We start from the raw sequence: 27,947 nt of genomic DNA on the forward strand, positions 1-27,947 counted from the left end.
TCAGGTTGTCCCACAGGGGGCTCACAGTCTTAATTCCCCATTTTACAGATGAGGTAACTGAGGCCCAGAGAAGTTAAGTGACTTGCCCAAAGTCACACAGCTGACAATTGGCGGAGCCAGGATTCGAACCCATGACCTCTGACTCCAAAGCCCGGGTTCTTTCCACTGAGCCACGCTGCTTCTCACTTAACTTCTCTGTGCCTCAGTGACTTCACCTGTAAAATGGGGAGGGAGCCTGTGAGCCCCACGTGGGACAACCTGATTACTTTGTTTCTACCCCAGCGTTTAGAACGGTGTCTGGCACATAGTAAGCGCTTAACAAATACCATCGTTAAATTATCATTATTATTATTACACCGCACCCTCCTGAGCGCTGGTACAGCTTCTGCACACTGCGGACGCTCGATAAATGCGACTGAAAAATACGACCCGGACGGTCCCCTTACCGAGGGATCGAACGGGGCTCTCCTCGTCCTCTGGGCTTCGGCGTGGTGAAGTAGCGTGGCTCGCTGGGGATTTGTTCCGCAGGAGCTTCCGAACTCGGGCGGCCAAAGAGTCTCCGCTGCTACTGCTGCCCCAGTCGCTCTCCGCCCCGGGCTCTCCTGTCACGTCCACCCGGGTCGGGGCAGGGTCTCTGGGCATGGCCCGCTGAGGCCCCGGAGTACCTGAGGCCTCCGAATCGGCCTCTGTCCCACCCTTGGGGACCGCCATGACCGTTTTACCACTGGTGACCCCGCTGCAGCCTTCGGGCTCACACCTCTGAGGCGATTTGGTCGCCTCAAACTGCCGGAGGGTCTCTTCGGAGGCTATCCTGGTCTTCCTCTCGAATCCCTCTCGCGGGGCCGGCCTCTCGAATGGGGTCCGGCGGGCGACGGGCTCCCGACGGCCGTCTTGCCTGAGGGAGCTGGGCGTCTTCAGCGGGTTGGCTTCCTCCTGCGCGTTGCCGGCGGCTGGGCTTTCATCCCACGGCGGCGTTCCCTGAGGTAGCGAGGCCCCGGTTTCCTCAGCAATGGACGAGTCTCGGGGGAGGGCCAGATCTTCAAGTGAGGCTGTTGAAAAATCCCCGAGCTCTCTGAAAGGGACAAGGTGAGGGGCAGGATTGAACCTCTTCAGGACTACGCTTTCCGCCTCTGCCAGCAGCGTCCTGATCTCTTCGAGGGTTGCGGACTCGACGACGGGATGGTTTCCGATATCCCGCTTTTCCCATCCACCCGGAGGCTTCACGTCAGGCGACGGGGACTTGGCTTTCGCTCCTGTTGCGAAAAGACTGTCGAAGAGCAGACGAGAAGGGGCATCCTTAGAGTTGAGGTCGCGATCCCTCAAGCCCAACGACTCGATTAGACTCCGGACGTGTTCCGAGTCAGGCCCGGGACTCTCTCCGTGACGGTGGGCGTCGGAGGGGTCCGCTTGGGGTGTCGCGTTTCCCTGGACGGAAGGTAGAACCCCCCAACGGTTTCCACCCAGATGCTCGGCGGGGGACGTCCTGTCGGGGGCTTGATGGAAGAAGTCCCTGCGCTGGCTGATGGGGGTCTCTGAGGGGGCTCGTCCGTGGAGCTGGGGTGAAGGAGAATCGGAACCGGTGTCTGAATCCGTTGGGATGGACGCGCTGAGGGTGGAGGTGCCGGAGATCGAGCTGGACTGGTACGTTTTGGCTGTCTGCGGGGAGCCTCCTGAGGGGAAAGAAAAGACGTGCCGGGGTTGGATTTGGCCTTCGCAAAGCGTTCCCTCAGGGTGACAATACCTGCAATCGACAGTTGAAAACATTCCTAGGTTCCTGTGGATTACATCTTCAAAGCAAATATTAAAAATTCGTGGAGGGGGAGAGAGAGAGAAAGGAGAGAGAGAAAAAGCTCGCTTGGGGGAAGGACTGTGTCTGTTATATTGTGTTGTACTCTCCCAAGCACCTAGTACAGTGCTCTGTGCATAGAAAGTGCTCAATCAATAAAAGTGAGAGAGAAAAAGAGAGAGGGCATTTTCCTTTTGTGCTTTCATGCAGCCAGAGGCTACTTCTCCAGGGAAACACAACCCAAACCGAGTTAACCCTGTTGCTACTAACACAGGTGCAAGACTTGAGTGAGGCATTTTTAGGAGGATATGAGATGACTTTAATATAGTTCCAGAGGATAGTCCCAATTTTCTTTATATGGTGCTTGTTATAAGTGCTTATAGTGCTTAGAGAAGCAGTGTGGCTCAGTGGAAAGAGCACAGGCTCTGGTGTCAGAGGTCATGGGTTCAAATCCCAACTCCACCAATTGTCAGCTGTGTGACTTTGGGCAAGTCCCTTCACTTCTCTGGGCCTCAGTCGCCTCATCTGTAAAATCATCAATCGTATTTATTGAGCGCTTACTATGTGCAGAGCACTGTAAAATGGGGATTAAGATGGTGAGCCCTCCCATGGGACAACCTGATCACCTTGTAACCTCCCCAAAGCTTAGAACAGTGCTTTGCACATAGTAAGCGCTTAATAAATGCCATCGTAATAATTATAATTACTATGTGCCAGGCACTGTACTAAGCGCTGGGGTAGATACAAGCTAATCAGGTTGGACACAGTCCCTGTTGCTGGGTAGGGACTGTCTCTATCTGTTGCCAAACTGTACTTTCCAAGCGCTTAGTACAGTGCTCTGCACACAGTAAGTACTTGATAAATACGATTGAATGAATGAATGTCCTACATGGGCCTCGGTCTTATTCCCCATTTTAAAGATAAGGCAAATAAGGCCTAGAGAAGTTAAAAAGACCTGCCCAAGTGGAGACAAGATTAGAACCCAGGTCCCCCGACTCTCAGGCCCTGCTCTTTCCAAAAGGCCACCCTGCTTCGCGATTCCCAAAAGACACAGGGTTTTGCCATCTAAAATGTGGTTTCAAATTGGGTCCCCACTTTCCTTCATTCATTCAATCGTATTTATTGAGCGCTTCCCGTGTGCAGAGCACTGTACTGAGGGCTTGGGGGAGGACGATATGACAATAAACAGACACATTCCCTGCTCAACGGGCTTTCAACGTCAATTTCAGAGAGGGAATAATTTAGCCCTTGGAGGGTGACTTCTGTGGCTCTAACACTTAACTGACTCTTCTGTAACTGTGGGTTACAAGTAGGTGGAACAAAGATTCGAACAGTGTGGTGGTGATAGTGTAATAAGCGCAATACTCTAAAGCACATTTTAATTCAAAAAACTTGGCAGAACTTGATTTTCTTTTTTTGAAAATTCAGAGGCTATTATGTTAGGTCTGCTCAGAATATGGGACTAGTGTTCTTGTGGTCTTAATATTTTTTAAACTATAAAGAGTTTAATGTCTACCTTTGCTCTTCCATACTTAGGGAATGCTGTGGTGTATTTGGACTTAAAAACTTAAGGTGCTCCAAACATTCAGTGAACAGTTTCTGGGCCTAGCAAGATTGTCCGTGTGCCTTTTACTTAACGTGGAGAATTAGAAATTATTTTTTCAAGGTGGTTGTGATCAACAGGCTTGGGGTTTTAATTCCAATAGATCTGCCCTTGTACTTCAAAAACCCAAGTTATACCTGTCTACATGTTTTGTTTTGTTTTCTGTCTGTCTCCCCCTTCTAGACTGTGAACCCGCTGTTGGGTAGGGACCGTCTCTATATGTTGCCGACTTGTACTTCCCAAGCGCTTAGTACAGTGCTCTGCACACAGTAAGTGCTCAATAAATACGACTGAATGAATGAGGACAGTCCAGTATGGATTAGTGGAAAGAGCCCGGGCTTGGGAGTCAGAGGTTCTGAGTTCTAATTCCACATGTCCGCTGTGTGACTTTGGGCAGGTCACTTCACTTCTCTGTGCCTCAGTTACCTCGTCTGTAAAATGGGGATGAAGACTGTGAGCCCCACGTGGGACAACCTGATTACCTTGTATCTACCCCAGAGCTTAGAACAGTGCTCAGCACATAGTAAGCGCTTAACAAATACCATCAGCAGCAGCAGCATGATCACTTTTCAGTCAGTCAATCAATTAATCAATAGCTGGAGGAAAGCCAAGACCAATCGGGATCTTCCCCGTTTTATGAAATCCAGTCCTATCAATCAGTGAGTCAACAAGAAATAAGAAACTTGGTTTTTAAAAATTGACCTCCAGTCTGGGTTTCAGGATCTTCATTCCTATTTCCCGCAGACACAAGGACACAATTCCATGAGTCCCAGAAACCCCTTCACGATGCTGTGCGGAAAACTCACTTATAATTCGTTTTCCTAAGATGCAAAGGATGTGCTCTCGACAAACCCCGCATCTAGGATTCAATTTTACACCTGCCTAAACAGCAGTCAAACTAAGCGTCCAATAATAATAATGATGGCATTTGTTAAGCGCTTACTATGTGCAAAACCCTGTACTAAGCGTTGGGGAGGAAATAAGGTGATAAGGTTGTCCCACGTGGGGCTCACAGTCTAAATCCCCATTTTACAGATAAGGTCACTGAGGCCCAGAGAAGTAAAGTGACTTGCCCAAAGTCACACAGCTGACAACTGGCGGAGCCGGGATTCGAACCCATGACCTCTGACTCCCAAGCCCGGGCTCTTTCAACTGAGCCACGCTGCTTCTCTGAGCCGAAGATTCCCAGGTCAGGTGAATGCCTATTTTCCAGGAGAGAGGAATAAAATTCTAGAATTTCTGCTCATAGTTTTTCTTTTTCATTCGGTATTTAGTAAGCCCTTACTATGCGTCAGGCACTGTACTAAGCTCAGATCGATAATTGGGAGCAGAATTGGAAATGAATCGAAGGTGAATGTCGAAGCAAAGCGAAGTGCCTCAGGGAGCCAGTGGAGGGTCCTGAATATATATGTTTTATCAATTTATTTACTTTGACCACCTCAGAAATATTTTTGTCTCGCCCGCTAGACTGTAAGTTCCTTGTGGGCAGGGAATGTGTCACTTGATTCAGGGGAAGCAGCATGGTGTAACAGAGAGAACTCAGGCCCGGGAGTCAGAAGGTCATGGGTTCTAATCCCAGCTCCGCCGGCTTGTCTGCTGGGTGGCCTTGGGCAGGTCACTTCATTTCTCTGTGCTTCAGTAACCTCATCTGTAAAATGGGGATTAAGACTGTGAGCCCCACTTGGGACAACCTGATCACCTTGTATCCTCCCCAGGTGCTCTGCACCTAGTAAGCGCTTAACAAATGCCATCATTATTATTATTATCTGTAAAATGGGGACTGAAACTGTGAGCCCCACATGGGACAAAGGACTGTGCCCAAACTGATTTGTTTGTATCCACCCCAGGGCTTAGTACAGTACCTGGAACATAGTAAGCGCTTAACAAACACCATAATTATTACTATTCTGAATTTCCTAAGCACTTAATACAATGTACCCTGAAAAGTAAGTGTTCAACCAAAGTCACTACTACTATAGTAATGAAAATTGACACTGCACAACAAATATTAATTTTTCAACTTAAAAACATGGAACACTACCTTCTTTCGTATATTATGAATGCCTTTCTTTTTTTAATCTGGAGACATTTCGAGCCAGAGAAAAATCTTAATTGGAAACAAAACAAACAAAAACAACCTAGATGGCAGCAGAGGCTGAGAGAGCAACATCCACAGTTGGAAGAAAGATTATTTTCTAAAAAAAAAAAAAAAAAAAGGAAAAACAAGAGAGAGAAAAACACCAGAATAGTCGGATTTTGTCCCGTAATTTTCGCGACCTATTGAAAAAATAAGTCCCTGTCGGTGATAGCAGCTGAAAGAGGTACTTACATGCAGTTCACAAAAGGAATGATTGACTTAAACATTACTGTTGCCCGCCTCCCTCATCAGACTTTTTAAAACACTGGCATTGTCTTTTTAAATTCTGTACGGTCTGCTGCGCCTGAAGATGCTTAATTGCAGGGGGATGAAACAAGGAATCCCGGCTCTGCCACTTGTCAGCTGTGTGACTGTGGGCAAGTCACTTAACTTCTCTGTGCCTCAGTTCCCTCATCTGTAAAATGGGGATTACGACTGTGAACCCCACATGGGACAACCTCATCACCTTGGATCCTCCCCAGTGCTTAGGACAGTGCTTTACACATAGTAAACGCTTAACAAATACCAAAATTATTATTATTATTATTTGCTTTAAGTCTCAAAAATCCATAAATAGCAATGGAAACTGTTTAGAAAGGAAAGGAGGCTGGGGTTTAGAGGCTGCAACGCCAATCTCCGGGATAACAATACCACTGCCAGAGACGATTCCATTTCAGAATGCGAGATAGTAGTGAGATTCCCCCCAAAGGTTTTTCGATTATTACTATCTGCGGTATCAGTTAGGCGCTTACTAGGTGCAAGCAACTGTACTGAGCAAGGCGGTAGATACAAGATAATCAGGTTGGACCCAATCTGTGTTCCAGATAGAGCTCGCAGTCTCGACCCACATTTTTCAGATAAGGTAGCTGAGGCAGAGGAAGTAAGAATAATAATAATGGTTATTATTATTATGGTATTTGTTAAGCATTTACTATGTGCTGGACACTGTACAAAGGGCTGGGGTGGTACAAGCAAATCGGGTTCGACAATTTCTATCCCATGTGGGGCTCACAGCCTCAATCCCCTATTTTACAGACAAGGTAAGCTGAGGCACAGAGAGGTGAAGTGACTTGCCCAAGGCCACACAGCAACCGAGTGGCGGAGCAGGGATTAGAACCCTTGACCGTCTGATTCCCCGGCCCGGGTTCTGGCCACTGACGATGCCAGTGACTAGCCCCAAGTCACATGGCAGGTCCTTCTGAATCCCTGGACTGTGCTCTATCTACTAGGCAACACTGCTTCTCAAGGGTTGTGATCAAGGGAACAGTGGATTGTGTAAATCATTATCAATAATAATAATAAATTATGGTATTTGTTAAGCACTTACTCTTTGCCGGGCTTTTACTAAGCGCTGGGGTGGATACAGGCTAATCGGGTTGGACACGGTCCCGGTCCCACAGTCTCAATCCCCCTTTTACAGATGAGGTAACTGAGGCTCAGAGAAGTGAAGTGACTTGCCCAACGTCACGCAGCAGAGCCAGGATTAGAACTCATGACCGTCCAACTCCCAGGCCCGGGCTCAATCCGCTATGCCAGGCTGATTCAGTGTAGCTTTCCTTTTCTCATTCTCATCTACAACGTAGCAAGGGGGCTCAAGTGTATTCCCCATTCAGGGCCGCGATATAAAATAAAATTCATGTCTCCAGTGTGGGCATATTCCAACACGCGGGAAATCTAAAAGTGACTACTCATAGCTGCATTTAGAAGCCACAAGGACCATACATTTAATATCTTGGATATATATAGATAAATAGATATACTACACAACTTCTCTGTGTCTGTTACCTCTCCGTACAATGGGGATTAATAATAATAATAATAATAATAATGGCATTTGTTAAGCACTTACTATGTGCAAAGCACTGTTCTAAGTGCTGGGGAGATACAAGGTAATCAGGTTGTCCCATGGGGGGCTCACAGTCTTAATCCCCATTTTACAGATGAGGGAACTGAGGCACAGAGAAGTTAAGTGACTTGCCCAAAGTCACACAGCTGACAAGTGGCGGAGCTGGGATTTGAACCCATGACCTCTGACTCCAAAGCCCGGGCTCTTTCCACTGAGCCACGTTCTGTGTGGGAAAGGAACTGTGTCCAACCCAATTATCTTTTATCTACCCCAGCATTTAGAACAGTGCTTTGCACATAGTAAGCGCTTAACAAATGCCATTATTATTATTATTATTAATACCTTGGATATATGTGACTACAGCTACATATATCCAAGATGTTAAATATTATCCAAGCTGTGTGTGTATATAAAATATTAAATGTATGATCAAGTTATTAAATGCACGGGAAGCAGCACGGCCTAATGGATAGAGCAGGGGCCTGGGAATCCGAAGGACCTGGTTCTAATCTTGGCTCCGCCACGTCTGCTGTATGACCTTGGGCAAGTCACTTCACTTTACGGCGCCTCAGTTACCCCATCTGTAAAATGGGGATTAAGATTATGAGCCCTTTGCGGGCTTCCCCCTTCCTTCCTCTCCCCCTCGTCCCCCTCTCCATCCCCCCATCTTACCTCCTTCCCTTCCCCACAGCACCTGTATATATGTATATATGTTTGTACATGTTTATTACTCTATTTATTTATTTATTTATTTTACTTGTACATATCTATTCTATTTATTTTATTTTGTTAGTATGTGTGGTTTTGTTCTCTGTCTCCCCCTTTTAGACTGTGAGCCCACTGTTGGGTAGGGACTGTCTCTATATGTTGCCAACTTGTACTTCCCAAGAACTTAGTACAGTGTTCTGCACACAGTAAGCGCTCAATAAATATGATTGATTGGTTGACAGGGACTGTGTCCATTGTGATTTGCTTGTGTCCACTCCAGGTTCAGTACCAGACTGCGAGCCCACTGTTGGGTAGGGACCGTCTCTATATGTTGCCAACTTGTACTTCCCAAGCGCTTAGTACAGTGCTCTGCATGCAGTAAGCGCTCGATAAATACGATTGAATGAATAGTAAGCACTTAACAAATACTATTATTATTATTAATACCTTGGATATATATGGCTATATCTATGGATATCCAAGGTGTGTACGTGTTTATTTATGTGTGTATATATAAGGTATTCAATGTACGATTGCTACATTGCTGTTATATTGTTATAACTATATCATCATCAATCGTATTTGAGCGCTTACTGTGTGCAGAACACTGTACTAAGCGCTTGGGAAGTCCAAGTTGGCAACATATAGAGACAGTCCCTACCCAACAGTGGGCTCACAGTCTAAAAGGGGGAGAGACTATATGTATATAACTATATGTATATGTGCTATTCAGAGAAGCAGCGTGGCTCAGTGGAAACAGCACAGGCTTTGGAGTCAGAGGTCACGGGTTCAAATCCCGGCTCCGCCAACTGTCAGCTGTGTGATTTTGGGCAAGTCACTTCACTTCTCTGGGCCTCAGTTACCTCATCTGTAAAATGGGGATTAAGACTGTGAACCCCCCTACTGCCATGGGACAACCTTGTAACCTCCCCAGAGCTTAGACCAGTGCTTTGCACATAGTAAGTGTTTAATAAATGCCATCATTATTATTATTCCCCCTCTCAGGGTCACATCTGGAGAGTTTCCAGTACTTTACAAGTCTCGGCTACGGGAGGGAGAGTCGAGCGGGGGCCTGCCCATTTCATTCCTAGCTTGGCCAGTGGCTAGCGAGTAGAAGGCAATCTTCTACAATTCAAAACTCCCCCGTGCCAGGCAGCAGTGGCCCAGGAGAGAGTCAAGGGCGCAGACTCGAGCTGACCACGCGGAAGGCGGCGATGGTAAACCACTTCTGGATTTTAACCAAGAAAACTGTAAGGATCCACTACCGGAACCATCGCAGACGGAGAGCGGGGCTGTCTGGGAGAGATGTGCCCGGGGCGTCGCTATGGGGAGGAAACGACTCGACGGCATAAGACAAGACGATGTGTGCTATTCACACATAGACACACACATACACTGGTCCCCGAAGAGAAAAATTAGTTCTGCTTCTTGTTTCACCCTTGTTCTTCCGACTTTCAGTGTCTGCTGTTGCAGTGTCCCCTCCCAGGTACTTAATACTGTGCTTTGCATCCATTCATTCATTCATTTATTCAATCGTATTTATTGAGTGCTTACTGTATGCAGAGCACTGTACTAAGCGCTTGGGAAGTCCCAGCTGGCAACATATAGAGATGGGCCCTATCCAACAGTGGGCTCACGGTCTAGAAGGGGGAGACAGACAACAAAACAAAACATATTAACAAAATAAAGTTAATAGAATAAATATGTACAAGTAAAATAGAATAATAAATCCGTACAAACATATATACATATATACAGGTGCTGTGGGGAGGGGAAGGAGGTAAGGCTGGGGGGAGGGGGAGGAGGGGGAGGAGGTGGAGAGGAAGGAAGGGGCTCAGTCTTAATAATAATAATAATAATAATGGCATTTATTAAGCGCTTACTATGTGCAAAGCACTGTTCTAAGTGCTGGGGAGGTTACAAGGTGATCAGGTTGTCCCACGGGGGGCTCACAGTCTTAATCCCCATTTTCCAGATGAGGTCACTGAGGCACAGAGAAGTTAAGTGACTTGCCCAAAGTCACACAGCTGACAATTGGCGGAGCCGGGGTTTGAACCCATGACCTCTGACTCCAAAGCCCGGGCTCTTTCCACTGACCCACGCAGTCTTACCCAGTAAGCACTCAGTAAATACGATTGCATACGATCGCACCTGTATATATGTTTGTACGTATTTATTACTCTATTTTATTTGTGCATATTTCTTCCATTTATTTTATTTTGTTAATTTGTTTTGTTTTGTTCTCTGTCTCCCCCTTCTAGACTGTGAGCCCACTGTTGGGGTAGGGACCGTCTCTATATGTTGCCAAGTTGTACTTCCCAAGCGCTTAGTACAGTGCTCTGCACACAGTAAGCGCTCAATAAATACGATTGAATGAATGAATGAATGATTGAATGAATGAATGTAAATAAATTGTCAGTCTCCCCCTTCCTTCTGTAGGCAGAAAAACCCTCTTCTCCACCCAAGAACGACTTTAAATACGACTGAATGAATGAATGTAAATAAATTGTCAGTCTCCCCCTTCCTTCTGCAGGCAGGAAAACCCTCTTCTCCACCCAAGAACGACTTTCCTGAGAATCCTCTATAATTACGAGCAACCAGTTATTCAATATCCTGTTTCCTAAAGGGAAACTTCAAAAAAAACGCATATCGCTTTTCAAGCGGACAGTACAATTCCAGTCAGAAACTGGGGGAGCCAAAAAATAAAAAAGCCCACAGACGGTGAATGGATTGATATCTCATGACAGTTCTAATGTTATTCTGAAGGAGGAACCAGTAAACCTGCACTTTGGATTCCGTGGTATTTTAAGAACATGGTAACAAAATAATAATAATAATAATGGCATTTGTTAAGCGCTTACTATGTGCAAAGCACTGTTCTAAGCGCTGGGGAGGATACAAGGTGATCAGGTTGTCCCACGGGGGGCTCACAATCTTAATCCCCATTTTACAGATGAGGTAACTGAGGCCCAGAGAAGTGAAGTGACTTGTCCAAAGTCACAGAGCTGACAAGTGGCGGAGCCACGATTTGAACCCATGACCTATGACTCCAAAGCCCAGGCTCTTTCCACTAAGCCACGCTGCTTACATGTTAAGTAAGAACAGTACATACATGTTGAGAAGCAGCGTGGCTCAGTGGAAAGAGCCTCTGGCTTTGGAGTCAGAGGTCATGGGTTCAAACCCCGGCCCTGCCAATTGTCAGCTGTGTGACTTTGGGCAAGCCACGTAACTTCTCTGTGCCTCAGTGACCTCATCTGTAAAATGGGGATCAAGACTCTGAGCCCCCCGAGGGACAAAGTGATCACCTTGTAACCTCCCCAGCGCTTAGAACAGTGCTTTGCACATAGTAAGCGCTTAATAAATGCCATTATTATTCTTATTATTACAGAACTCCGGCAATTACATTTAAATCGGAAGAGAGAGGTGGGATGTAAAGGACGATTAAGTGCTCTGGGCTGTATAGAGTTCACAAACAAGCCAGGATTGAAGCATGATCCTAGCGTGAATGTCCTCTTTAGTGGAAGTGACATTAATGTCACTAGAGAATTACAGCAGAGAAACAGGGTGGCCTAGTGGATAGAGCCTGAGAGTCCAAAGGACCTGGGTTCTAATCCTGGCTCCTCCGCTTGCCTGCTGTGTGACCTTGGGCGAGTTGCTTCACTTCTCTGGGCCTCAGTTACCTACGTATTTATTACTCTATTTATTTATTTTATTTGTACATATTTATTCCATGTATTTTATTTCATTAATATGTTTGGTTTTGTTCTCAGTCTCCCCCTTCTAGACTGTGAGCCCACTGTTGGGGTAGGGACCATCTCTATATGTTGCCAACTTGTACTTCCCAAGCACTTAGTACAGTGCTCTGCACACAGTAAGCGCTCAATAAATACGACTGAATGAATGAACGATTGAATGAATGTAAATAAATTGTCAGTCTCCCCCTTCCTTCTGTAGGCAGAAAAACCCTCTTCTCCACCCAAGAACAACTTTAAATATGACAATGAATGAATGTAAATAAATTGTAAGTCTCCCCCTTCCTTCTGTAAGCAGAAAAACCCTCTTCTCCACCCAAGAAGGACTTTAAATACGACAATGAATGAATGTAAATAAATTGTCAGTCTCCCCCTTCCTTCTGCCGGCAGAAAAACCCTCTTCTCCACCCAAGAACGACTTTCCTGAGAATCCTCTATAATTACCAGCAACCAGTTATTCAGTATCCTATTTTCGAAAAGGAAACTGCATAATGGGGATTGAGACTGTGAGCCCCATGGGGAACATAGACTGTGTCCAATCCGATTATCTTACATCTACCCCAGGGCTTAGTACAGTGCCTGGCACATACTAAGCACTTAATAGATACCATTTTAAAAAGTGTGCAAGGGACACATTAATATAATTTGAATCTAAACTGTAAATTTATCCTCCGCAAACTCGATGTGGGCAAGGAACGTCTCTACCCACGCGGTTGTAATATACTTTCCAAAAGCTTAATACAGTGCTATGTGCATAGTAACGCTCAATAAATAGGATTGATTGATTAAAGGACCCATCACTGCACAAAATAGGTAACTAAAAGCTTTGAAACTATAATATTTGAATCATTAATTGCCAACATGATAGAGAAGCAGCGTAGCTCAGTGGAAAGAGCAAGGGCTTTGGAGTCAGAGGTCATGGGTTCAAATCCCTGCTCCACAAATTGTCAGCTGTGTGACTTTGGGAAAAGTCACTTCACTTCTCTGGGCCTCAGTTACCTCATCTGGAAAATGGGAATGAAGACTGTGAGCTCCCCGTGGGACAACCTGATCACCTTGTAACCTCCCCAGCGCTTAGAACAGTGCCTTGCACACAGTAAGCGCTTAATAAATACCATCATTATTATTATTATTCACAATGCCTGGTCAAATGCTGTTCATTTAAAATATAGGTATAAAAATTTTCCTCCAAATATCCAAGAATCTGAAAAGGAAAATCTGACACCTTTGGCTAATTCTTTTGGATGGAATCTGTGGAAAAATCAGGACGCTGATTATTGACCAAAATTTGACTGGGGGTCTGAAGTTCCCTTGTTTCTGTTCAACGTTCAGTAAATGATTATACCAGTTTCTAGACTGTAAGCCCGTTGTGGGCAGGGATTGACTCTATTGCTAAATTGTACTTTCCAAGTGCTACAGTAAGAGCTCAATAAAAACGACTGACTGAATGAATCAATCCTATTTTTTTGAGCACTGTGCTAAGCGCTTGGAAGGGTACAAGCTAACAGAGTTGGTAGACACGTTCCCACAACGAGCCCTACAGGTAGTTTAGTCAAGAGGCACTAAAAGGTGACTTCGAAAGCAATTTCTCTACAGTTGCTTGATAACAAGCCCACAACGAGCATTAAAGGTAGTTTAGTCAAGAGGCACTAAAAGGTGACTTCGAAAGCAATTCCTCTACAACTGCTTAATAACAAGCACCAGTAACAAAACACTGCCGACTGACAAGGCTGTGCAAATGAGAACCTTTTCTGAAAAGTGAGACCGAAAGAATCGATCAATCGCATTTATTGAGCGCTTACTGTGTGCACAGCACTGTACTAAGCGCTTGGGAAGTACAAGTTGGCAACATCATAATAATAATAATAATAATAATAATAATAATAATAATAACAATAATTGGTATTTGTTAAGCACTTACTATGTGCAAAGCACTGTTCTAAGCGCTGGGGAAGTACAAGTTGGCAACATAATAATAATAAAATATTAATATTATCAATAACAAATATAATATAATATATAATATATTAACATATTAATGTAATATATTATAATTAATATAAATAATAATTAATATGATAATAATATAATGTAATAATAGGCATTTGTTAAGCGCTTACTATGTGCAAAGCACTGTACTAAGCGTTTGGGAAGTACAAGTTGGCAACATAATAATAATAATGATAATGATAATAATAATAATAATAATAATAGGCATTTGTTAAGCACTTACTATGTGCAAAGCACTGTTCTAAGTGCTGGGGAAGTACAAGTTGGCAACATAATAATAATAATAATAAATAATATCGATATTATCAATAATAAATATAATAATATAATAATTAATGTAATAATATAATATACATAAAAATAATGCAATATATTAACATATTGATGTGATGTATCATATTAATATAAATAATAATTAATATGATGATAAAAATAATATAATATATAATCATAGGCATTTGTTAAGCGCTTACTATATGAAAAGCACTGTACTAAGCATTTGGGAAGTACAAGTTGGCAACATAATAATAATAATAATAATAAATAATGATAATAATAGGCATTTGTTAAGCCCTTACTATGTGCAAAGCACTGTTCTAAGTGCTGGGGAGGATACAGGGTGATCAGGGTGACCACGTGGGGCTCACAGTCTTAATCCCCATTTTACAGATGAGGTAACTGAGGCCCAGAGAAGTGAAGTGACTTGCCCAAGATCACACAGCAAACATGTGGAGGAGCCGGGATTCGAACCCATGACCTCTGGCTCCCAAGCCCGTGCTCTTTCCACTGAGCCACGCTGCTTCTCCAACACCTAGAGACGGTCCCTACCCAACAGTGGGCTCACAGTCTAGAAGGGGGAGACAGAGAACAAAACCAAACATACTAACAAAATAAAATAAATAGAATAAATATGTACAAGTAAAATAAATAAATAAATAGAGTAATAAATATGTACAAACACATATACAGGTGCTGTGGGGAAGGGAAGGAGGTAAGATGGGGGGAGGGATGGACAGGGGGAACTGAGGCGCAGAGGACTTGTGTGACTCACCCAGGGTCATGCAGCAGAGGAGTTGAGTGACTCGCCCAGGGTCACGCAGCAGACAAATGGCAGCAAACCCCGTGATTCCCAGGCCTGTGCCCTCACCCTATGCAGCAGACAAATGGCAGCAAACCTTGTGACTCCCAGGCCCGTGCCCTAACCCCATGCAGCAGACAAATGGCATCATTATCAATCGTATTTATTGAGCGCTTACTGTGTGCAGAGCACTGTACTAAGCACTTGGGAAGTACAAGTTGGCAACATAGAGAGACAGTCCCTACCCAGCAGTGGGCTCACAGTCTAAAAGGACAAATGGCAGCAAACCTTGTGACTCCCAGGCCCCTGCCCTAACCCTATGCAGCAGACAAATGGCAGCAAACCTTGTGACTCCCAGGCCCGTGCCCTAACCCCACACAGCAGACAAATGGCATCATTATCAATCGTATTTATTGAGCGCTTACTGTGTGCAGAGCACTGTACTAAGCGCTTGGGCAGTACAAGTTGGCAACATATAGAAACAGTCCCTACTCAACAGTGGGCTCACAGTCTAAAAGGGGAAATGGCAGCAAACCTTGTGACTCCCAGGCCCGTGCCCTAGCCCTATGCAGCAGACAAATGGCAGCAAACCTTGTGACTCCCAGGCCCGTGCCCTAACCCCATGCAGCAGACAAATGGCAGCAAACGCTGTGACTCCCAGGCCCGTGCCCTAACCCTATGCAGCAGACAAACGGCAGCAAACCTTGTGACTCCCAGGCCCGTGCCCTAACCCCATGTAGCAGACAAATGGCAGCAAGCCTTGTGACCCCCAGGCCCCTACCCTAACCCCATGCAGCAGACAAATGGCAGCAAACCTTGTGACTCCCAGGCCCGTGCCCTAACCCCATGCCACACTTCTTCTCTATCCATGGTTATCGATTGATCTCTGGTATGTACTGAGCGCTCGCTTGCTTTGTGGAAAGCCCCGCCCAAAACGCTCCGGAGGGTCCACTCCAACAGAGTTGGTAGATGGGACCCCTGTCCACAAGGAGTTTAGAGGAGGAGTTGGGTGTTAAAAACAGATGATTGGATTGGTTTCATCACAACCCACAGATGAACGTTTGAAGTCAATGCCTGCCAATGACAAAGGAAGAAATCATCTTTAGGAGGCGTGAAGATGGAGCCATCTAGTCTCGGCTTGCTATCGCTTCAGCAGAACCCTTTCATTTTGGCCTCCTGATGGCTTCTGCTTAGTTACTCGGTTTGATGAAGAAAAATGGGATCTGGCACCTGCAGTACTGGGGAACATCCAGCTCCTCTATTTTACTCGCTTTTGGCCTGCTACACATCCGCCATACACCCCCTGGCCTGGAATGCCCCCCGCCCCACATCCGGCTCTCTTCCTCCCTTCGGGGCCCTGCTGGGAGCTCGCCTCCTCCAGGAGGCCTTCCCACAGTGAGCCCCCTCCGTCCTCTCCCCCTCCTCCCCCCTCCATCCCTCCCACCTTGCCTCCTTCCCTTCACCACAGCGCCTGTGTATACGTATATATGTTTGTGCGTATTTGTTGCTCTATTTATTTATTTATTTTACTTGTACATATCTATTCTATTTATTTTATTCTGTCAATGTGTTTGGTTTTGTTCTCTGTCACCCCCTTCTGGACTGTGAGCCCGCTGCTGGGTAGGGACCGTCTCTATGTGTTGCCGACTTGTACTTCCCAGGCGCTTTATGCAGTGCTCTGCACACAGTGGGCGCTCGATAAATGCGATTAATTGATTGATTGATTTGGAGCCCGAGGTCATGGGTTCAAATCCTGACTCCACCAATTGTCAGCTATGTGACTTTGGGCAAGTCACTTAACTTCTCTGTGCTTCAGTGCCCTAATCTGTAAAATGGGGAATAAGACTGTGAGCCCCCCATGAGACAACCTGATCACCTTGTAACCTCCCCAAGCAGTTGGAACAGTGCTTTGCACATAGTAAGTGCTTAATAAATGCCGTCATTATTATCATTATTATTATTTGGAGGCAGAGGTCATGGGTTCAAATTCCGACTCCACCAATTGTCAGCTGTGTGACTTTGGGCAAGTCACTTCACTTCTCTGGGCTTCAGTTCCCTAATCTGCAAAATGGGGATTAAGACTGTGAGCCCCCCGTGGGACAACTTGATCACCTTGTAACCTCCCCAGCGCTTAGAACAGTGCTTTGCACATAGTAAGTGCTTAATAAATGCCATCGTTATTATTATTACTATTATTATGAGGGGGAGAGGAAGGAGGGGACTCAGTCTGGGAAGGCCTTTGAGACACGAGTGAGCAGAGATTCGGATTTTTGGGCTAGGATTTTAAAAAAAATGGTACTTTCTGGCTCCCTAAATGCCAAATCCCCTCTCAGGGTCACACCTGAGACTTTCCAGTACTGCACTGGTCTCAACTGCGGGAGGGAGAGTCAAACAGGGGCCTATCCCTTCCACTCCTAGCTTGGCCAGTGGCTAGGAGTGGCAGGCCATCGGCTACCAGGCAAAACTCCTCCGTGCTGGGCAGCAGCGGCCCGGGAGAGTTGAGGGTGGAGACCCAGGTTTCCTGCGCGGAAGGAGGCGGCGGCAAACCGCTTCCGGATTTTTCCCGGGGAAAGTCTGTGGATCTGCTACCTGGACGACTGCAGATGGAGAGCGGGGCGTTCTGGCAGAGATGTGGCCCCGGCACCACTGTGGGTCGGAGACGACTCCACGGCGTAAGACAAGACCAAACGCCAGACGATTCGGCCCAAGTGTACCCCTAAAAAGATGAGCCGCTGTAAAGAGAAGCAGTATGGAATAGTGGATAGAGCACAGACCGGGGGTCCAAAGACCTGGGTTTTAATCCAGGCTCCGCCACGTGTCTGCTGGGCGACTCCGGGCAAGGTGCTTCTCTTCTTTGGGCCTCAGTTACTTCATCTGAAAATGGGGATTGAGACTGTGAGTCCCATGTGGGATGGGGACTGTATCTAACCCAACTACCTTGTATCAGGGCTTTGTACAATGCCTGGTACATAGTAAGTGTTTAACAAATACTATTATTATCATTAATAATAATAATAATAATGGCATTTATTAAGCACTTACTATGTGCAAAGCACTGTTCTAAGCGCTGGGGAGCTTACAAGGTGATCAGGTTGTCCCATGGGGGGCTCACAGTCTTATTAAAGATAGCATGTTAAACACTTATTAATAATAATAATAATAAAGTAGTGCTTCTTCAACTGTGGTCCCCAAAGGACCCCCATAATAATAGTAATGATAATAATGATGATGGCATTTATTAAGCGCTTACTATATGCAAAGCACTGTTCTAAGCGCTGGGGAGCTTACAAGGTGATCAGGTTGTCCCACGGGGGGCTCACAGTCTTATTAATAATAGTATGTTAAACACTTATTATTATTAATAATAATAATAATAATAATAATAATAATGCAGTGCTTCTTCAACTGTGGTCCCCAAGGGACCCCATAATGATAGTAATGATAATGATGGCATTTATTAAGCACTTACTATATGCAAAGCACTGTTCTAAGCGCTGGGGAGGTTACAAAGTGATCCGGTTGTCCCACGGGGGGCTCAGAGTCTTATTAATAATAGTATATTAAACACTTATTATTATTATTATTAATAATAATAGTAATAAAGTAATGCTTCTTCAACTGTGGTCCCCAAGGGACCCCATAATAATAGTAATGATGATAATGGCATTTATTAAGTGCTTACTATATGCAAAGCACTGTTCTAAGCGCTGGGGAGGTTACAAAGTGATCCGGTTGTCCCATGCGGGGGGCTCACAGTCTTCATCCCCATTTTACAGATGAGGGAACTGAGGCCCAGAGAAGTTAAGTGACTTGCCCAAAGTCACCCAGCTGACAATTGGCCGAGCCTGGATTTGAACACATGACCTCTGACTCCAAAGCCGGCGCTCCTTCCACTGAGCCACGCTGTTAAGTTCTTACTACGTGTCAAGTACTGTACTAAGTGCTGGGGTGGATACAAGGTAATCTGGTTGGACACAGTCCCCACCCACATGGGGCTCACAGTCTCAATCCCCATTTTACAGATGAGGAAACTGAGACACAGAGAAATGAAGTGATTTGCCCAAGGTCCATGGCCACACTGCTACTAGTCTAGCCTGCTCCGCACTCTGCCTGTCTTAGCATCTGTTCCTAGCCCAATGCCACCTCTTCTCTCCTCCCGGGGGCATCCCCCAAATCATCTCCCCCCGCCCAAAGCCTCCTTCTCCCTGAGCACATCACTGATAGGAAAGGAGAAGCGAGGATGGGGGATACAGCTGGGAAACTGAGTTTTGGACTGGAGGGGACCCCCCCCCCCCCCAAATCCCCATTTCTCATCCCAGTGTAGCCTATTGGTGAGAGCCCGGGAGTCAGGGGATCTGGGTTCTAATCCCAGCTCTGCCACTTGCCTGCAGGGTGACCTTGGGCAACTCACTTGACCTCTCTGTGCCTCGGTCTCCTCATCTGTAAAATGGGGATTTGACACCTGTTCTCCCTTCCATTTGGACTGTGAGTCCCAAGTGGGACAGGGACTGTGTCTGACCTGATTATCTTTTATCTATCCAAACGTTTAGTACAGTGTCTGGCACATAGCAAATGCTTAACAAAAACCATCATTGTTATTGTTACCCCAGATACAGAAATTTCCAGAAGTAAAGAAATGTCCCTCCCCCTGGCTCCCAAGATAATAATAATAGCAATTATTATAATTACGGTATTTGTTAAGTGCCAGGCACTGTATTAAGCGCTGGGTGGATACCAGCAAATCGGGTTGGACACAGTCCCTGTCCCACATGGGGCTCACAGTCTTAATCCCCATTTTACAGATGAGGAAACTGAGGCCCAGAGAAGTGAAGTGACTTGCCCAAGGTGACACAACGGACAAGTGGCGGAGCCAGATTAGAAGCCACAACCTTCTGACTCCAAGGACAGCACTCTATCCGTTACACCACGCTGCTTCCCAGGAAAATCAAAACCATGAGGATTTTATATCAGGATGAGGTATTCAGAGAGCTGGGTTGCATCCTCTAGATTGCGAGCTCCTTGTGGGCATGGAATGTGTCTGTTTGTTGTTGTATTAGACTCTCCCAAGCATTTAGTACAGTGCTTTGCACACAATAGGCACTCAATCAATACAACTGAATGAATGAAATGTTGCATGGTGTTTTCCCGTTTGGGGTAAAGTTAAATGAGCTTTAAAAATATTTCTGATTTAAAAGCTTCTGCATTGTTCGAACTTCCCTAGGCCCCCTGATATATGAACTAGTTATCATCTCACTGTGCCTCATATGCAAAAATGACACTAATTGCTGTTTGCTGTCCACCCGGGCAATTACAAATCTAGTAAATCAATACTGGATCGGGCTGTCCCCTCTTCTTTTGGCACTGTTAATTTGCTTCTTGATTGCATGATTTGGGGTTGACGGGATTGGCTATTAACAATCTTCTCTGACGGCCACTTGACGCTGCATTTCCTTAGAAACTGTTGGCCTGGCTCGAATTGAAGCTACTGAAAATTGAAACTTGTACAGAATTTCTGGCCTGGTCACCGCAAGACCTGAGCCCAGACCCATCCAGCCGTTTTTTTGCCAGGGAGCCAGACCCTCAAGGCATAATAATAATAATAATATTAATAATAATAATAATAATAATGTGTTTGTTAAGCACTTTTTTATGGCATTTGTTAAGCACTTATATGTGTCAGGGACTGTGTATTAAGGGCTGTGGTATGAACCAGCTAATCAGGTTGGACAAAACCCCTGTCCTACGTGGGGCTTGCAGTCTTTCCAGATGAGGTAACTGAGGCACGGAGACGTGAAGTGACTTGCCCAAGGTCACACGGCGGACCAGTGGCGGAGCCTGGATTAGAACCCAGGTCCTTCTGGCTCTGAGGCCCGGGCTCTAACCATTGGATATTGCTGATTATTCTTGAACATTATCAGGTGCAATAAAAAAGGTAGACCAACCTAATGTTGTATGTAGCCATAAATCCTGAACTGTTTAAAAAAGAAATATATATATATACACACACATATATGCATGTAGATGTATATACGTGTTTTTATATGTGTGTGTATATAATAATGATGGTGTTTGTTAAGCGCTTACTATGTGCCAAGCACTGGTTTAAGCACTTTCCACTAACCCATGCTGCTTCAAAATGCTTTGAGACTACACAGAATGGTAACACTTAATAATAATAATAATAATAATAATAATTATGGTATTTGTTAAGCACTTACTATGTGCCAAGTACTGTTCTAAGCACTGGGGTAGACGCAAGGTAATCAGGCTGTCCCACATGGGGCTCAGAGTCTTCATCCCCATTTTACAGATGAGGGAACTGATGCCCAGAGAAGTGAAGTGACTTGCCCAAGATCACACAGCAAAGTGGCGAAGCCCGGGATTAGAAACCATGACTTCCAACTCCCAAGCCCGTGCACTTTCCACTAACCCATGCTGCTTCAAAATGCTTCGAGACTACACAGAATGGTAACACAATAATAATAATAATAATTATGGTATTTGTTAAGCACTTACTATGTGCCAAGCACTGTTCTAAGCACTGGGGTAGATGCAAGGTAATCAGGTTGTCCCGCATGGGGCTCACAGTCTTCAATCCCCATTTTTAGACTGTGAGCCCACTGTTGGGTAGGGACTGTCTCTATGTGTTGCCAACTTGTACTTCCCAAGCGCTTAGTACAGTGCTCTGCACATAGTAAGCGCTCAATAAATACGATTGATTGATTGATTGATTTTACAGATGAGGGAACTGAGGCCCAGAGAAGTTCAGTGACTTATCCAAGGTCACACAGCAGACAGGTGGCAGAGGTGGAATTAGAACCCACGACCTCTGACTGTGTTCAGATGATAGAAAATGACCCAGTCCCCAAAAAGCTATTTTTTCCCCAGTAAAGCCAGATAGTCATCCGTGGAAAGTGGCAGAAAGAGCACTTGGGATCTTCAAGCCAAGCGCTTAGTACGGCGCTCTGCACTCGGTAAGCACTCAATAAATACGACCCAACGCAAGCTCTCATCAGACCTGTCTTTGTTTTTGTCCCTACCTTCAGAGGCCGCGACAGTCTTCCTTACGGCGTCGGAGGAAAGCCTCGACGTGCTGAATTCCGACGGGGAAAATTCCGGCTCCCGGATGGGTCCTCGGGGAACGAAGGGGGTCAGGATGCTTGAAGGAGACTGGTCGATGCCAAGGTTACGAAGGTAAACCTGATGGCGGGGAGTGCAAACCAGAAAAAAAAAAAAAATACATTAAAAGAAATCTCAGTTCTTAATCAACCGATCAATGGTATTTATATTAGGCAATTCCAGCCCGGAAGGACGGTCTCAGAGTCAATCAATCTTACCTATTGAGCACTTACTACAGTTGGAGCACTGTAGTTTACGGCTAGAACCATTATGCCGTTAGTGGCACTTGTTCAACCGTTCACACAATGTCTGTTTCCCCCTCCAGACTGTCAGCTCGCTGTGGGCAGGGAATGTGTCCGTTTATTGTTTTATTGTACCCTCCCAAGCGCTTAGTACAGTTCTCTGCCCAAAGGAAGCACCCAATAAATCCAACTGACAAAGACAATGGTATTTATTGAGCGCTTACTGGGGGCAGAGCACTGTACTAAGCACTTGGCAGCCCATACAGACTAGTCAGAGAAGCAGCGTGGCTCATGGGAAAGAGCCCGGGCTTTGGAGTCAGAGGTCGTGGGTTCAAATTCCAGCTCCGCCAATTGTCAGCTGTGTGACTTTGGGCAAGTCACTTCACTTCTCTGGGCCTCAGTTACCTCATCTGTAAAATGGGGATTAAGACTGTGAGCCCCAAGTGGGACAACCTCAGCACCTTGTATTCTCCCCAGCGCTTACAACAGTGCTTTGCACATAGTAAGCGCTTAACAAATGCCATCATTATTATTATTATTATTAGTCCACTGAAGTATTCCAGTTTTGAGAGCCTTTCTGAATTTGCACATTCCAGGCAGGCGACCAAGTTACCTGGCCCTAGTGGAAGGAGAGTGGTTTGATGGAAAGAGCCCGGGACTGTCAGTCCAAGGCCCTGGGTTCCAATTCTGACTCCGCCACGAACCTGTTGGGTGACCTTGGGCAAGTCAGTTCACTTTTCCGGGCCTCAGATCCCTCATCTGGAAAATGGGGGAAAAGACTGTGAGACCTATCTGGGACAGGGACTGTGTCCAACCTGATTAACATCTGTCTCCCCGAGCGTCTCCCCGAGCGCTTAGAACAGTGGTTGGCATACAGTGAGCACTTCACAAGTATCATAATAATAATAATAATAAACCTGGAAAATCTCCGTGGACTAGCATCCGTGGGAGCCGGTCTGCACCGCATCTGGCTCTGAGCGGCTCCTAGCAAGCCAAGAGTCGCTCGGAGCCAGTGAAGACCGTGGCTCGGATAATAATAGGAATCGTGCTATTTATTTGGCACTTACTATGTGCCAAGCACTGTATTGAGCTCTGGGGAAGATCCAAAATCATCGGGTCCCCTGGTCTGAATCGGAGGGAGAATTAATAAATACCATAATTATTATTAATTATAATTCTCCCTCCGATTCAGACCAGGGGACCCGATGGCACTGTACTAGAAACGAATCCTCTATTTGCAGATAACAACAACTACTATGGTATTTGTTAAGCGCTCACTATGTGTCAGGCACTGTACTAAGCGCTGGGGTAGGTATGAGATAATCAAGTTGGATAATAATAACAATGATGGTACTTGTTAAGCACTTATTATGTGTTAAGCACTGTTCTAAGCACTGGGGCAGATGTAAGATAATCAGATTGCGTACAGTCCCAGCTCCACTTAGGGCTAACGGTCTTTCATTCATTCATTCAATCGTATTTATTGACCGCTTACTGTGTGCAGAGCACTGTACTAAGCGCTTGGGAAGTACAAGTTGGCAACATATAGAGACGGTCCCTACCCAACAACGGGCTCACAGTCTAGAAGAGGGAGACAGGCAGCAAAACAAAACATGTGGACAGGTGTCAAGTCATCAGAATAAATAGAAATAAAGCTAGATGCACATCATTAACAAAATAATCCTAATCCCCATTTTACAGATGAGGGAACTGAGGCCCAGAGGAGTGAAGTGACCTGCCCAAGGTCACCCACACCCAACAGGTTCGTGGCAGAGTCAGAATTAGAACCCAGGGCCTCGGACTGTCAGTCCCCGGGCTCTTTCCACGAGGGCGCATTGCTTCCCAGCTTCTCAGAGGGGCTTCTCCTTCTCCCAACGCCTCAAGTATTTTTCTCCGAAAAGTCTCTCTCTCTAATTACAGCCTTCCCAGGACATACATTTCCTTCCTTCGTTCATTCAATCGTATTTACTGAGCGCACAATGTGTGCAGCGCACTGTACTAGGCGCTTGGGTGAGTACAATACGATGGAGTTGGTAGACACGTTTCCCGTCCACAATGAATTTACGATCTGGAGGGGGTTGTGGACAGGGAACGTATCTACCTACTTTGTTACACTGTACTCTCCCAAGCATTTAGTAAAGCGCGCTTCATATGGTAAACGTTCAATAAGTAATAGTGAAAAATGATAATAGTTGTGGTATTCGTTAAGTATTTATTATGTGCCGGGCACTGTACTAAGCACTGGGGTGGAGTCAAGTTAATCAGGTTGCTTACAGTCCCTGTCCCACATGGGGCTCACAGTCTCCGTCCCCATTTTACAGATAAGGGAACCGAGGCCCAGAGAAGTGACTTGCCCAAGGAAAAGCAGCAGACAAGTGGAAGAGTCGGGATTAGAACCCATGATCTAATTCCCAGGCCCGGGCTCTATCCACTAGGCCACCCTGCTCCCCATTGATTGAGATAAACATTAATATAATCAGCCCTTAGAACAGTGCTTCAGCGCTTAGAACAGTGCCTTGCACATAGTAAGCGCTTAATAAATGCCATTATTATTATTATTATTATTATAAGTCATTTCTAATACATAGAAATGAGAAGCGGCATGGCTCAGTAGAAAGAGCACGGGCTTTGGAGTCAGAGGTCATGGGTTCGAATCCCAGCCCCTCCACATGTTTGCTGTGTGACCTTGGGGAAGTCACTTCACTTCTCTGAGCCTCAGTTACCTCATCTGGAAAATGGGGATTAAGACTGTGAGCCCCACGTGGGACAACTTGATCAGCTTGTATTCCCCCCCAGCGCTTAGAACAGTGCTCTGCACATAGTAAGCGCTTAACAAATGCCATCATTATTATTATTATAATTTAAAGCTATTCATTCAATTCATTCAATCGTATTTATTGAGCACGTACTGTGTGCAGAGCACTGTACTAAGCGCTTGGGAAGTACAAGTCGGCAACATATAGAGACGGTCCCTACCCAACAACGGGCTCACAGTCTAGTACTGTGGGGTTGAGGGTTAAGTGCTTCGTACAGTGCCCTGCACACAGTAAGCGCTCAATAAATACAATCGACTGATTCTTTTCTGCTGTTCAACTTCCTGAAAGAAGAAGTTGAGTGGGTCTTCAGAAATGCTTTCCTGTCCCACCCATTTCACGGCGTAGCGGATGTGGGTTCAAAATCCCAGCTCATGTCTGCTGTGTGACCGTGGGCGAATCACTTCACCTCTCCGGGCCTCAGTGACCTCATCTGGAAAATGGGGATTGAGACTGTGAGCCCCACGTGGGACAGGGACTGTGTCCAACCTGATTTTCTCCGATCTACCCCAGCGCTTAGTTCGCTGCCTGGCACTTGGAAAGCGCTTAACAAAAACCACAATTATTTCTGTTATTATTATCCTGCTGTCCCTTCCGTCTTTGGCTCAGCGAACCTTCTTAAGAGGAGGCAGGGTGTTGGACGAATTGGAGCTAAATCCTGCTACTGCTGCCCACACACTCTCTTCTGGAAGCAGCACAAAGCCTGCAGGCTCTGATTTTTCCGTCATCCCGCTCTCGGGGTGTCCCCTAAAGAAGCCGCTCATTAAAACCCACCAGAAATAAAACTAATTTTTTTTTTTTGGTGAAAGCCCTTTCTTCTAAAAACGAAGGACAAAAGGAAACGAGTGAAAATGTCACGCCTTGAAAACTTGGGCAAGGCGTCAAGAAACTTCACACCGTTAAAGCTGATAGGTTCACGGAGTAATCGCCCAAAATAAATGACAGAGCCAACTTTAAGCTTCAACAGGCAAAACAAAACACAATGCAGAGCTCGCATTAGGGGAGAGCTTGCAGTGGCCAAGAAGAGGGAATATTCACGCTAGGAGACGCCTCTGTAACTTCTAATTTCTATGATTTAGCAAAGAGACGAGGGGAATAAAGGTCACCACCATGGATGTAAGTCCTGAAGAAGTTCAAGAAAGGCCTGGGTCAAGGGTGGGGAGAGGAGAAAAGCAGTCTCTCAGAAAACAATGAACCTTATATCCAAAGAAGCAGGTATTATAATAAGAGTGATAATAATTGCAGTATTTCTTAAAGCGCTTACTATGTGCCACCCTGTGGAAGATCTAAGATGACTGGACACAGTCCCTGTCCCACATGGGGCTCACAGTCTCAATCCCCATTTTACAGATGAGCGTACTGAGGCCCAGAGAAGTGACTCGCCCAAGGCCACACAGCAGACAAGTGGTGGGGCCGGGATTAGAACCCATAACCCTCTGTGTCCCAGGCCCGGGCTCTAGCCACTTATGCCATGCTGCTCCTCATAAATGTGTCTGTTTACTGTCGAATTGTGCTCTCCCAAGTGCTTAGTACGGTGCTCTGCACACAGTAAGCGCTCAATAAATAACACTGAATGAACGGATGCTTTTCCGCTACATTTATCACCTCTGTGGGCAGGTAGGGAGATACTCTCCACCTATTTTGCTTGGCAACTTCCTTATAATAATAATGATGATGGTATTTGTTAAGCACTTACTATGTGCCAAGCACTGTTCTAAGAATTGGGGTAGATACAGGGTGATCAGGTTGTCCCATTTTACGGATGAGGTAACTGAGGCACAGAGAAGTGAAGCGACTTGCCCCAAGTCACAAGGCTGACAAGTGGTGGAGCCAGCATTAGAACTCATGACCTCTGACTCCCAAGCCTGAACTCCTTCCACTGAGCCACGCTGCTTCTCATGAGGTCCGGGGGTGGAAAAACAATCCTGAGAACGGCAGGGTATAAGCGGAAGAGGAGCTTAAATGCTTAACTTGTAATAGCCGCTTCCTTCCGAGCTACCTGCTTGGCTTAAAACACGTTCCAAAATTCCCAAGGACATCATTGCGACTGGAAATTTAGGCCTGGGCGTGAACATCATTCATTCATTCATTCAATCGAATTTACTGAGTGCTTACTGTGGGCAGAGCACTGTACTAAGCGCTTGGAAAGTACAATTCAGCAACAGAGACAATCCCTACCCAACCACGGGCTCACAGTCACAGTCACATCGTTCCCTTGGCATCTTCAGAGACGTTCTAGGCGTCGACCGACTGAAGAGATTACTTTCCAGGCCAAAGCTCAATAGGGTGGCTACAACACTGCCCTTCTTTGCAGAAGGGCAATGAACAAAATGACCCCGTCCGTTCCACAATGAGTTTTCCCTGTCCTCTCCTCCCCCATTTCCCCTAGCCTGCTCTGTGGCCACCAATCAATCAGAATCTGACTCTTCTGACTCCTTTCTAGCCCCCCGTTTTGTTCAGAAAGGCTAATGGAGTTGTCAGTCCCCATCTGTGCCAAAAAAATCTGCTTTTCAACAAACAGCTCTCTGTAGGGGGACGGTTTTAGATGAATTTGTGGCGGAATTTCCTGCAGATCTGTTGGTTCACTTCGTTGCTTTCTGATTTGCTTCTAGGGCCGTCCTGAGGTAAACTCTAACCTGATTAGATTTTGCGGGGGAATCACCATCATTGAACCAGGCTTCTTCCAAATGCTTCCGCCACACCGAATTCATCGTCAGGGAAGAGGGAATTTGGCTAAGGAAGCGGTGGTCTGGTCTCTACTCGGGAAAACAATAAAAATACTGCCAACCAGAATTTCAGCTTTTGTTACTTCAAGTGTTCTAGAACCCCTTGGTCCACCATTCCACCCTAGAG

General features: G+C 45.8%; 1 protein-coding gene and 1 long non-coding RNA gene across 3 annotated transcripts in view; one reads left to right on the forward strand and one right to left on the reverse strand.

The window, feature by feature from the left end:
* Positions 1–27,947, reverse strand: part of ALMS1 (ALMS1 centrosome and basal body associated protein) — a 118,533-nt gene that overhangs the window by 53,145 nt on the left and 37,441 nt on the right. For both annotated transcript variants that reach the window (XM_038745236.1, XM_038745235.1), the window contains exons 5-6: positions 21,961–22,120; positions 447–1,670 (exon numbers count right to left, since the gene is read on the reverse strand). In XM_038745236.1, the coding sequence (XP_038601164.1) occupies positions 447–1,670; positions 21,961–22,120 (1,384 nt within the window). The remainder of the gene's footprint in view (positions 1–446; positions 1,671–21,960; positions 22,121–27,947) is intronic.
* LOC119926827 lies at positions 1,481–27,887 on the forward strand. Its single transcript, XR_005450366.1, has 3 exons — positions 1,481–1,641; positions 21,967–22,114; positions 27,707–27,887. It is a non-coding gene; the product is annotated as an uncharacterized LOC119926827 (long non-coding RNA).

The sequence above is a fragment of the Tachyglossus aculeatus genome, chromosome 4, assembly GCF_015852505.1.
Source record: "Tachyglossus aculeatus isolate mTacAcu1 chromosome 4, mTacAcu1.pri, whole genome shotgun sequence".
In the NCBI taxonomy this organism is placed as follows: domain Eukaryota; kingdom Metazoa; phylum Chordata; class Mammalia; order Monotremata; family Tachyglossidae; genus Tachyglossus; species Tachyglossus aculeatus.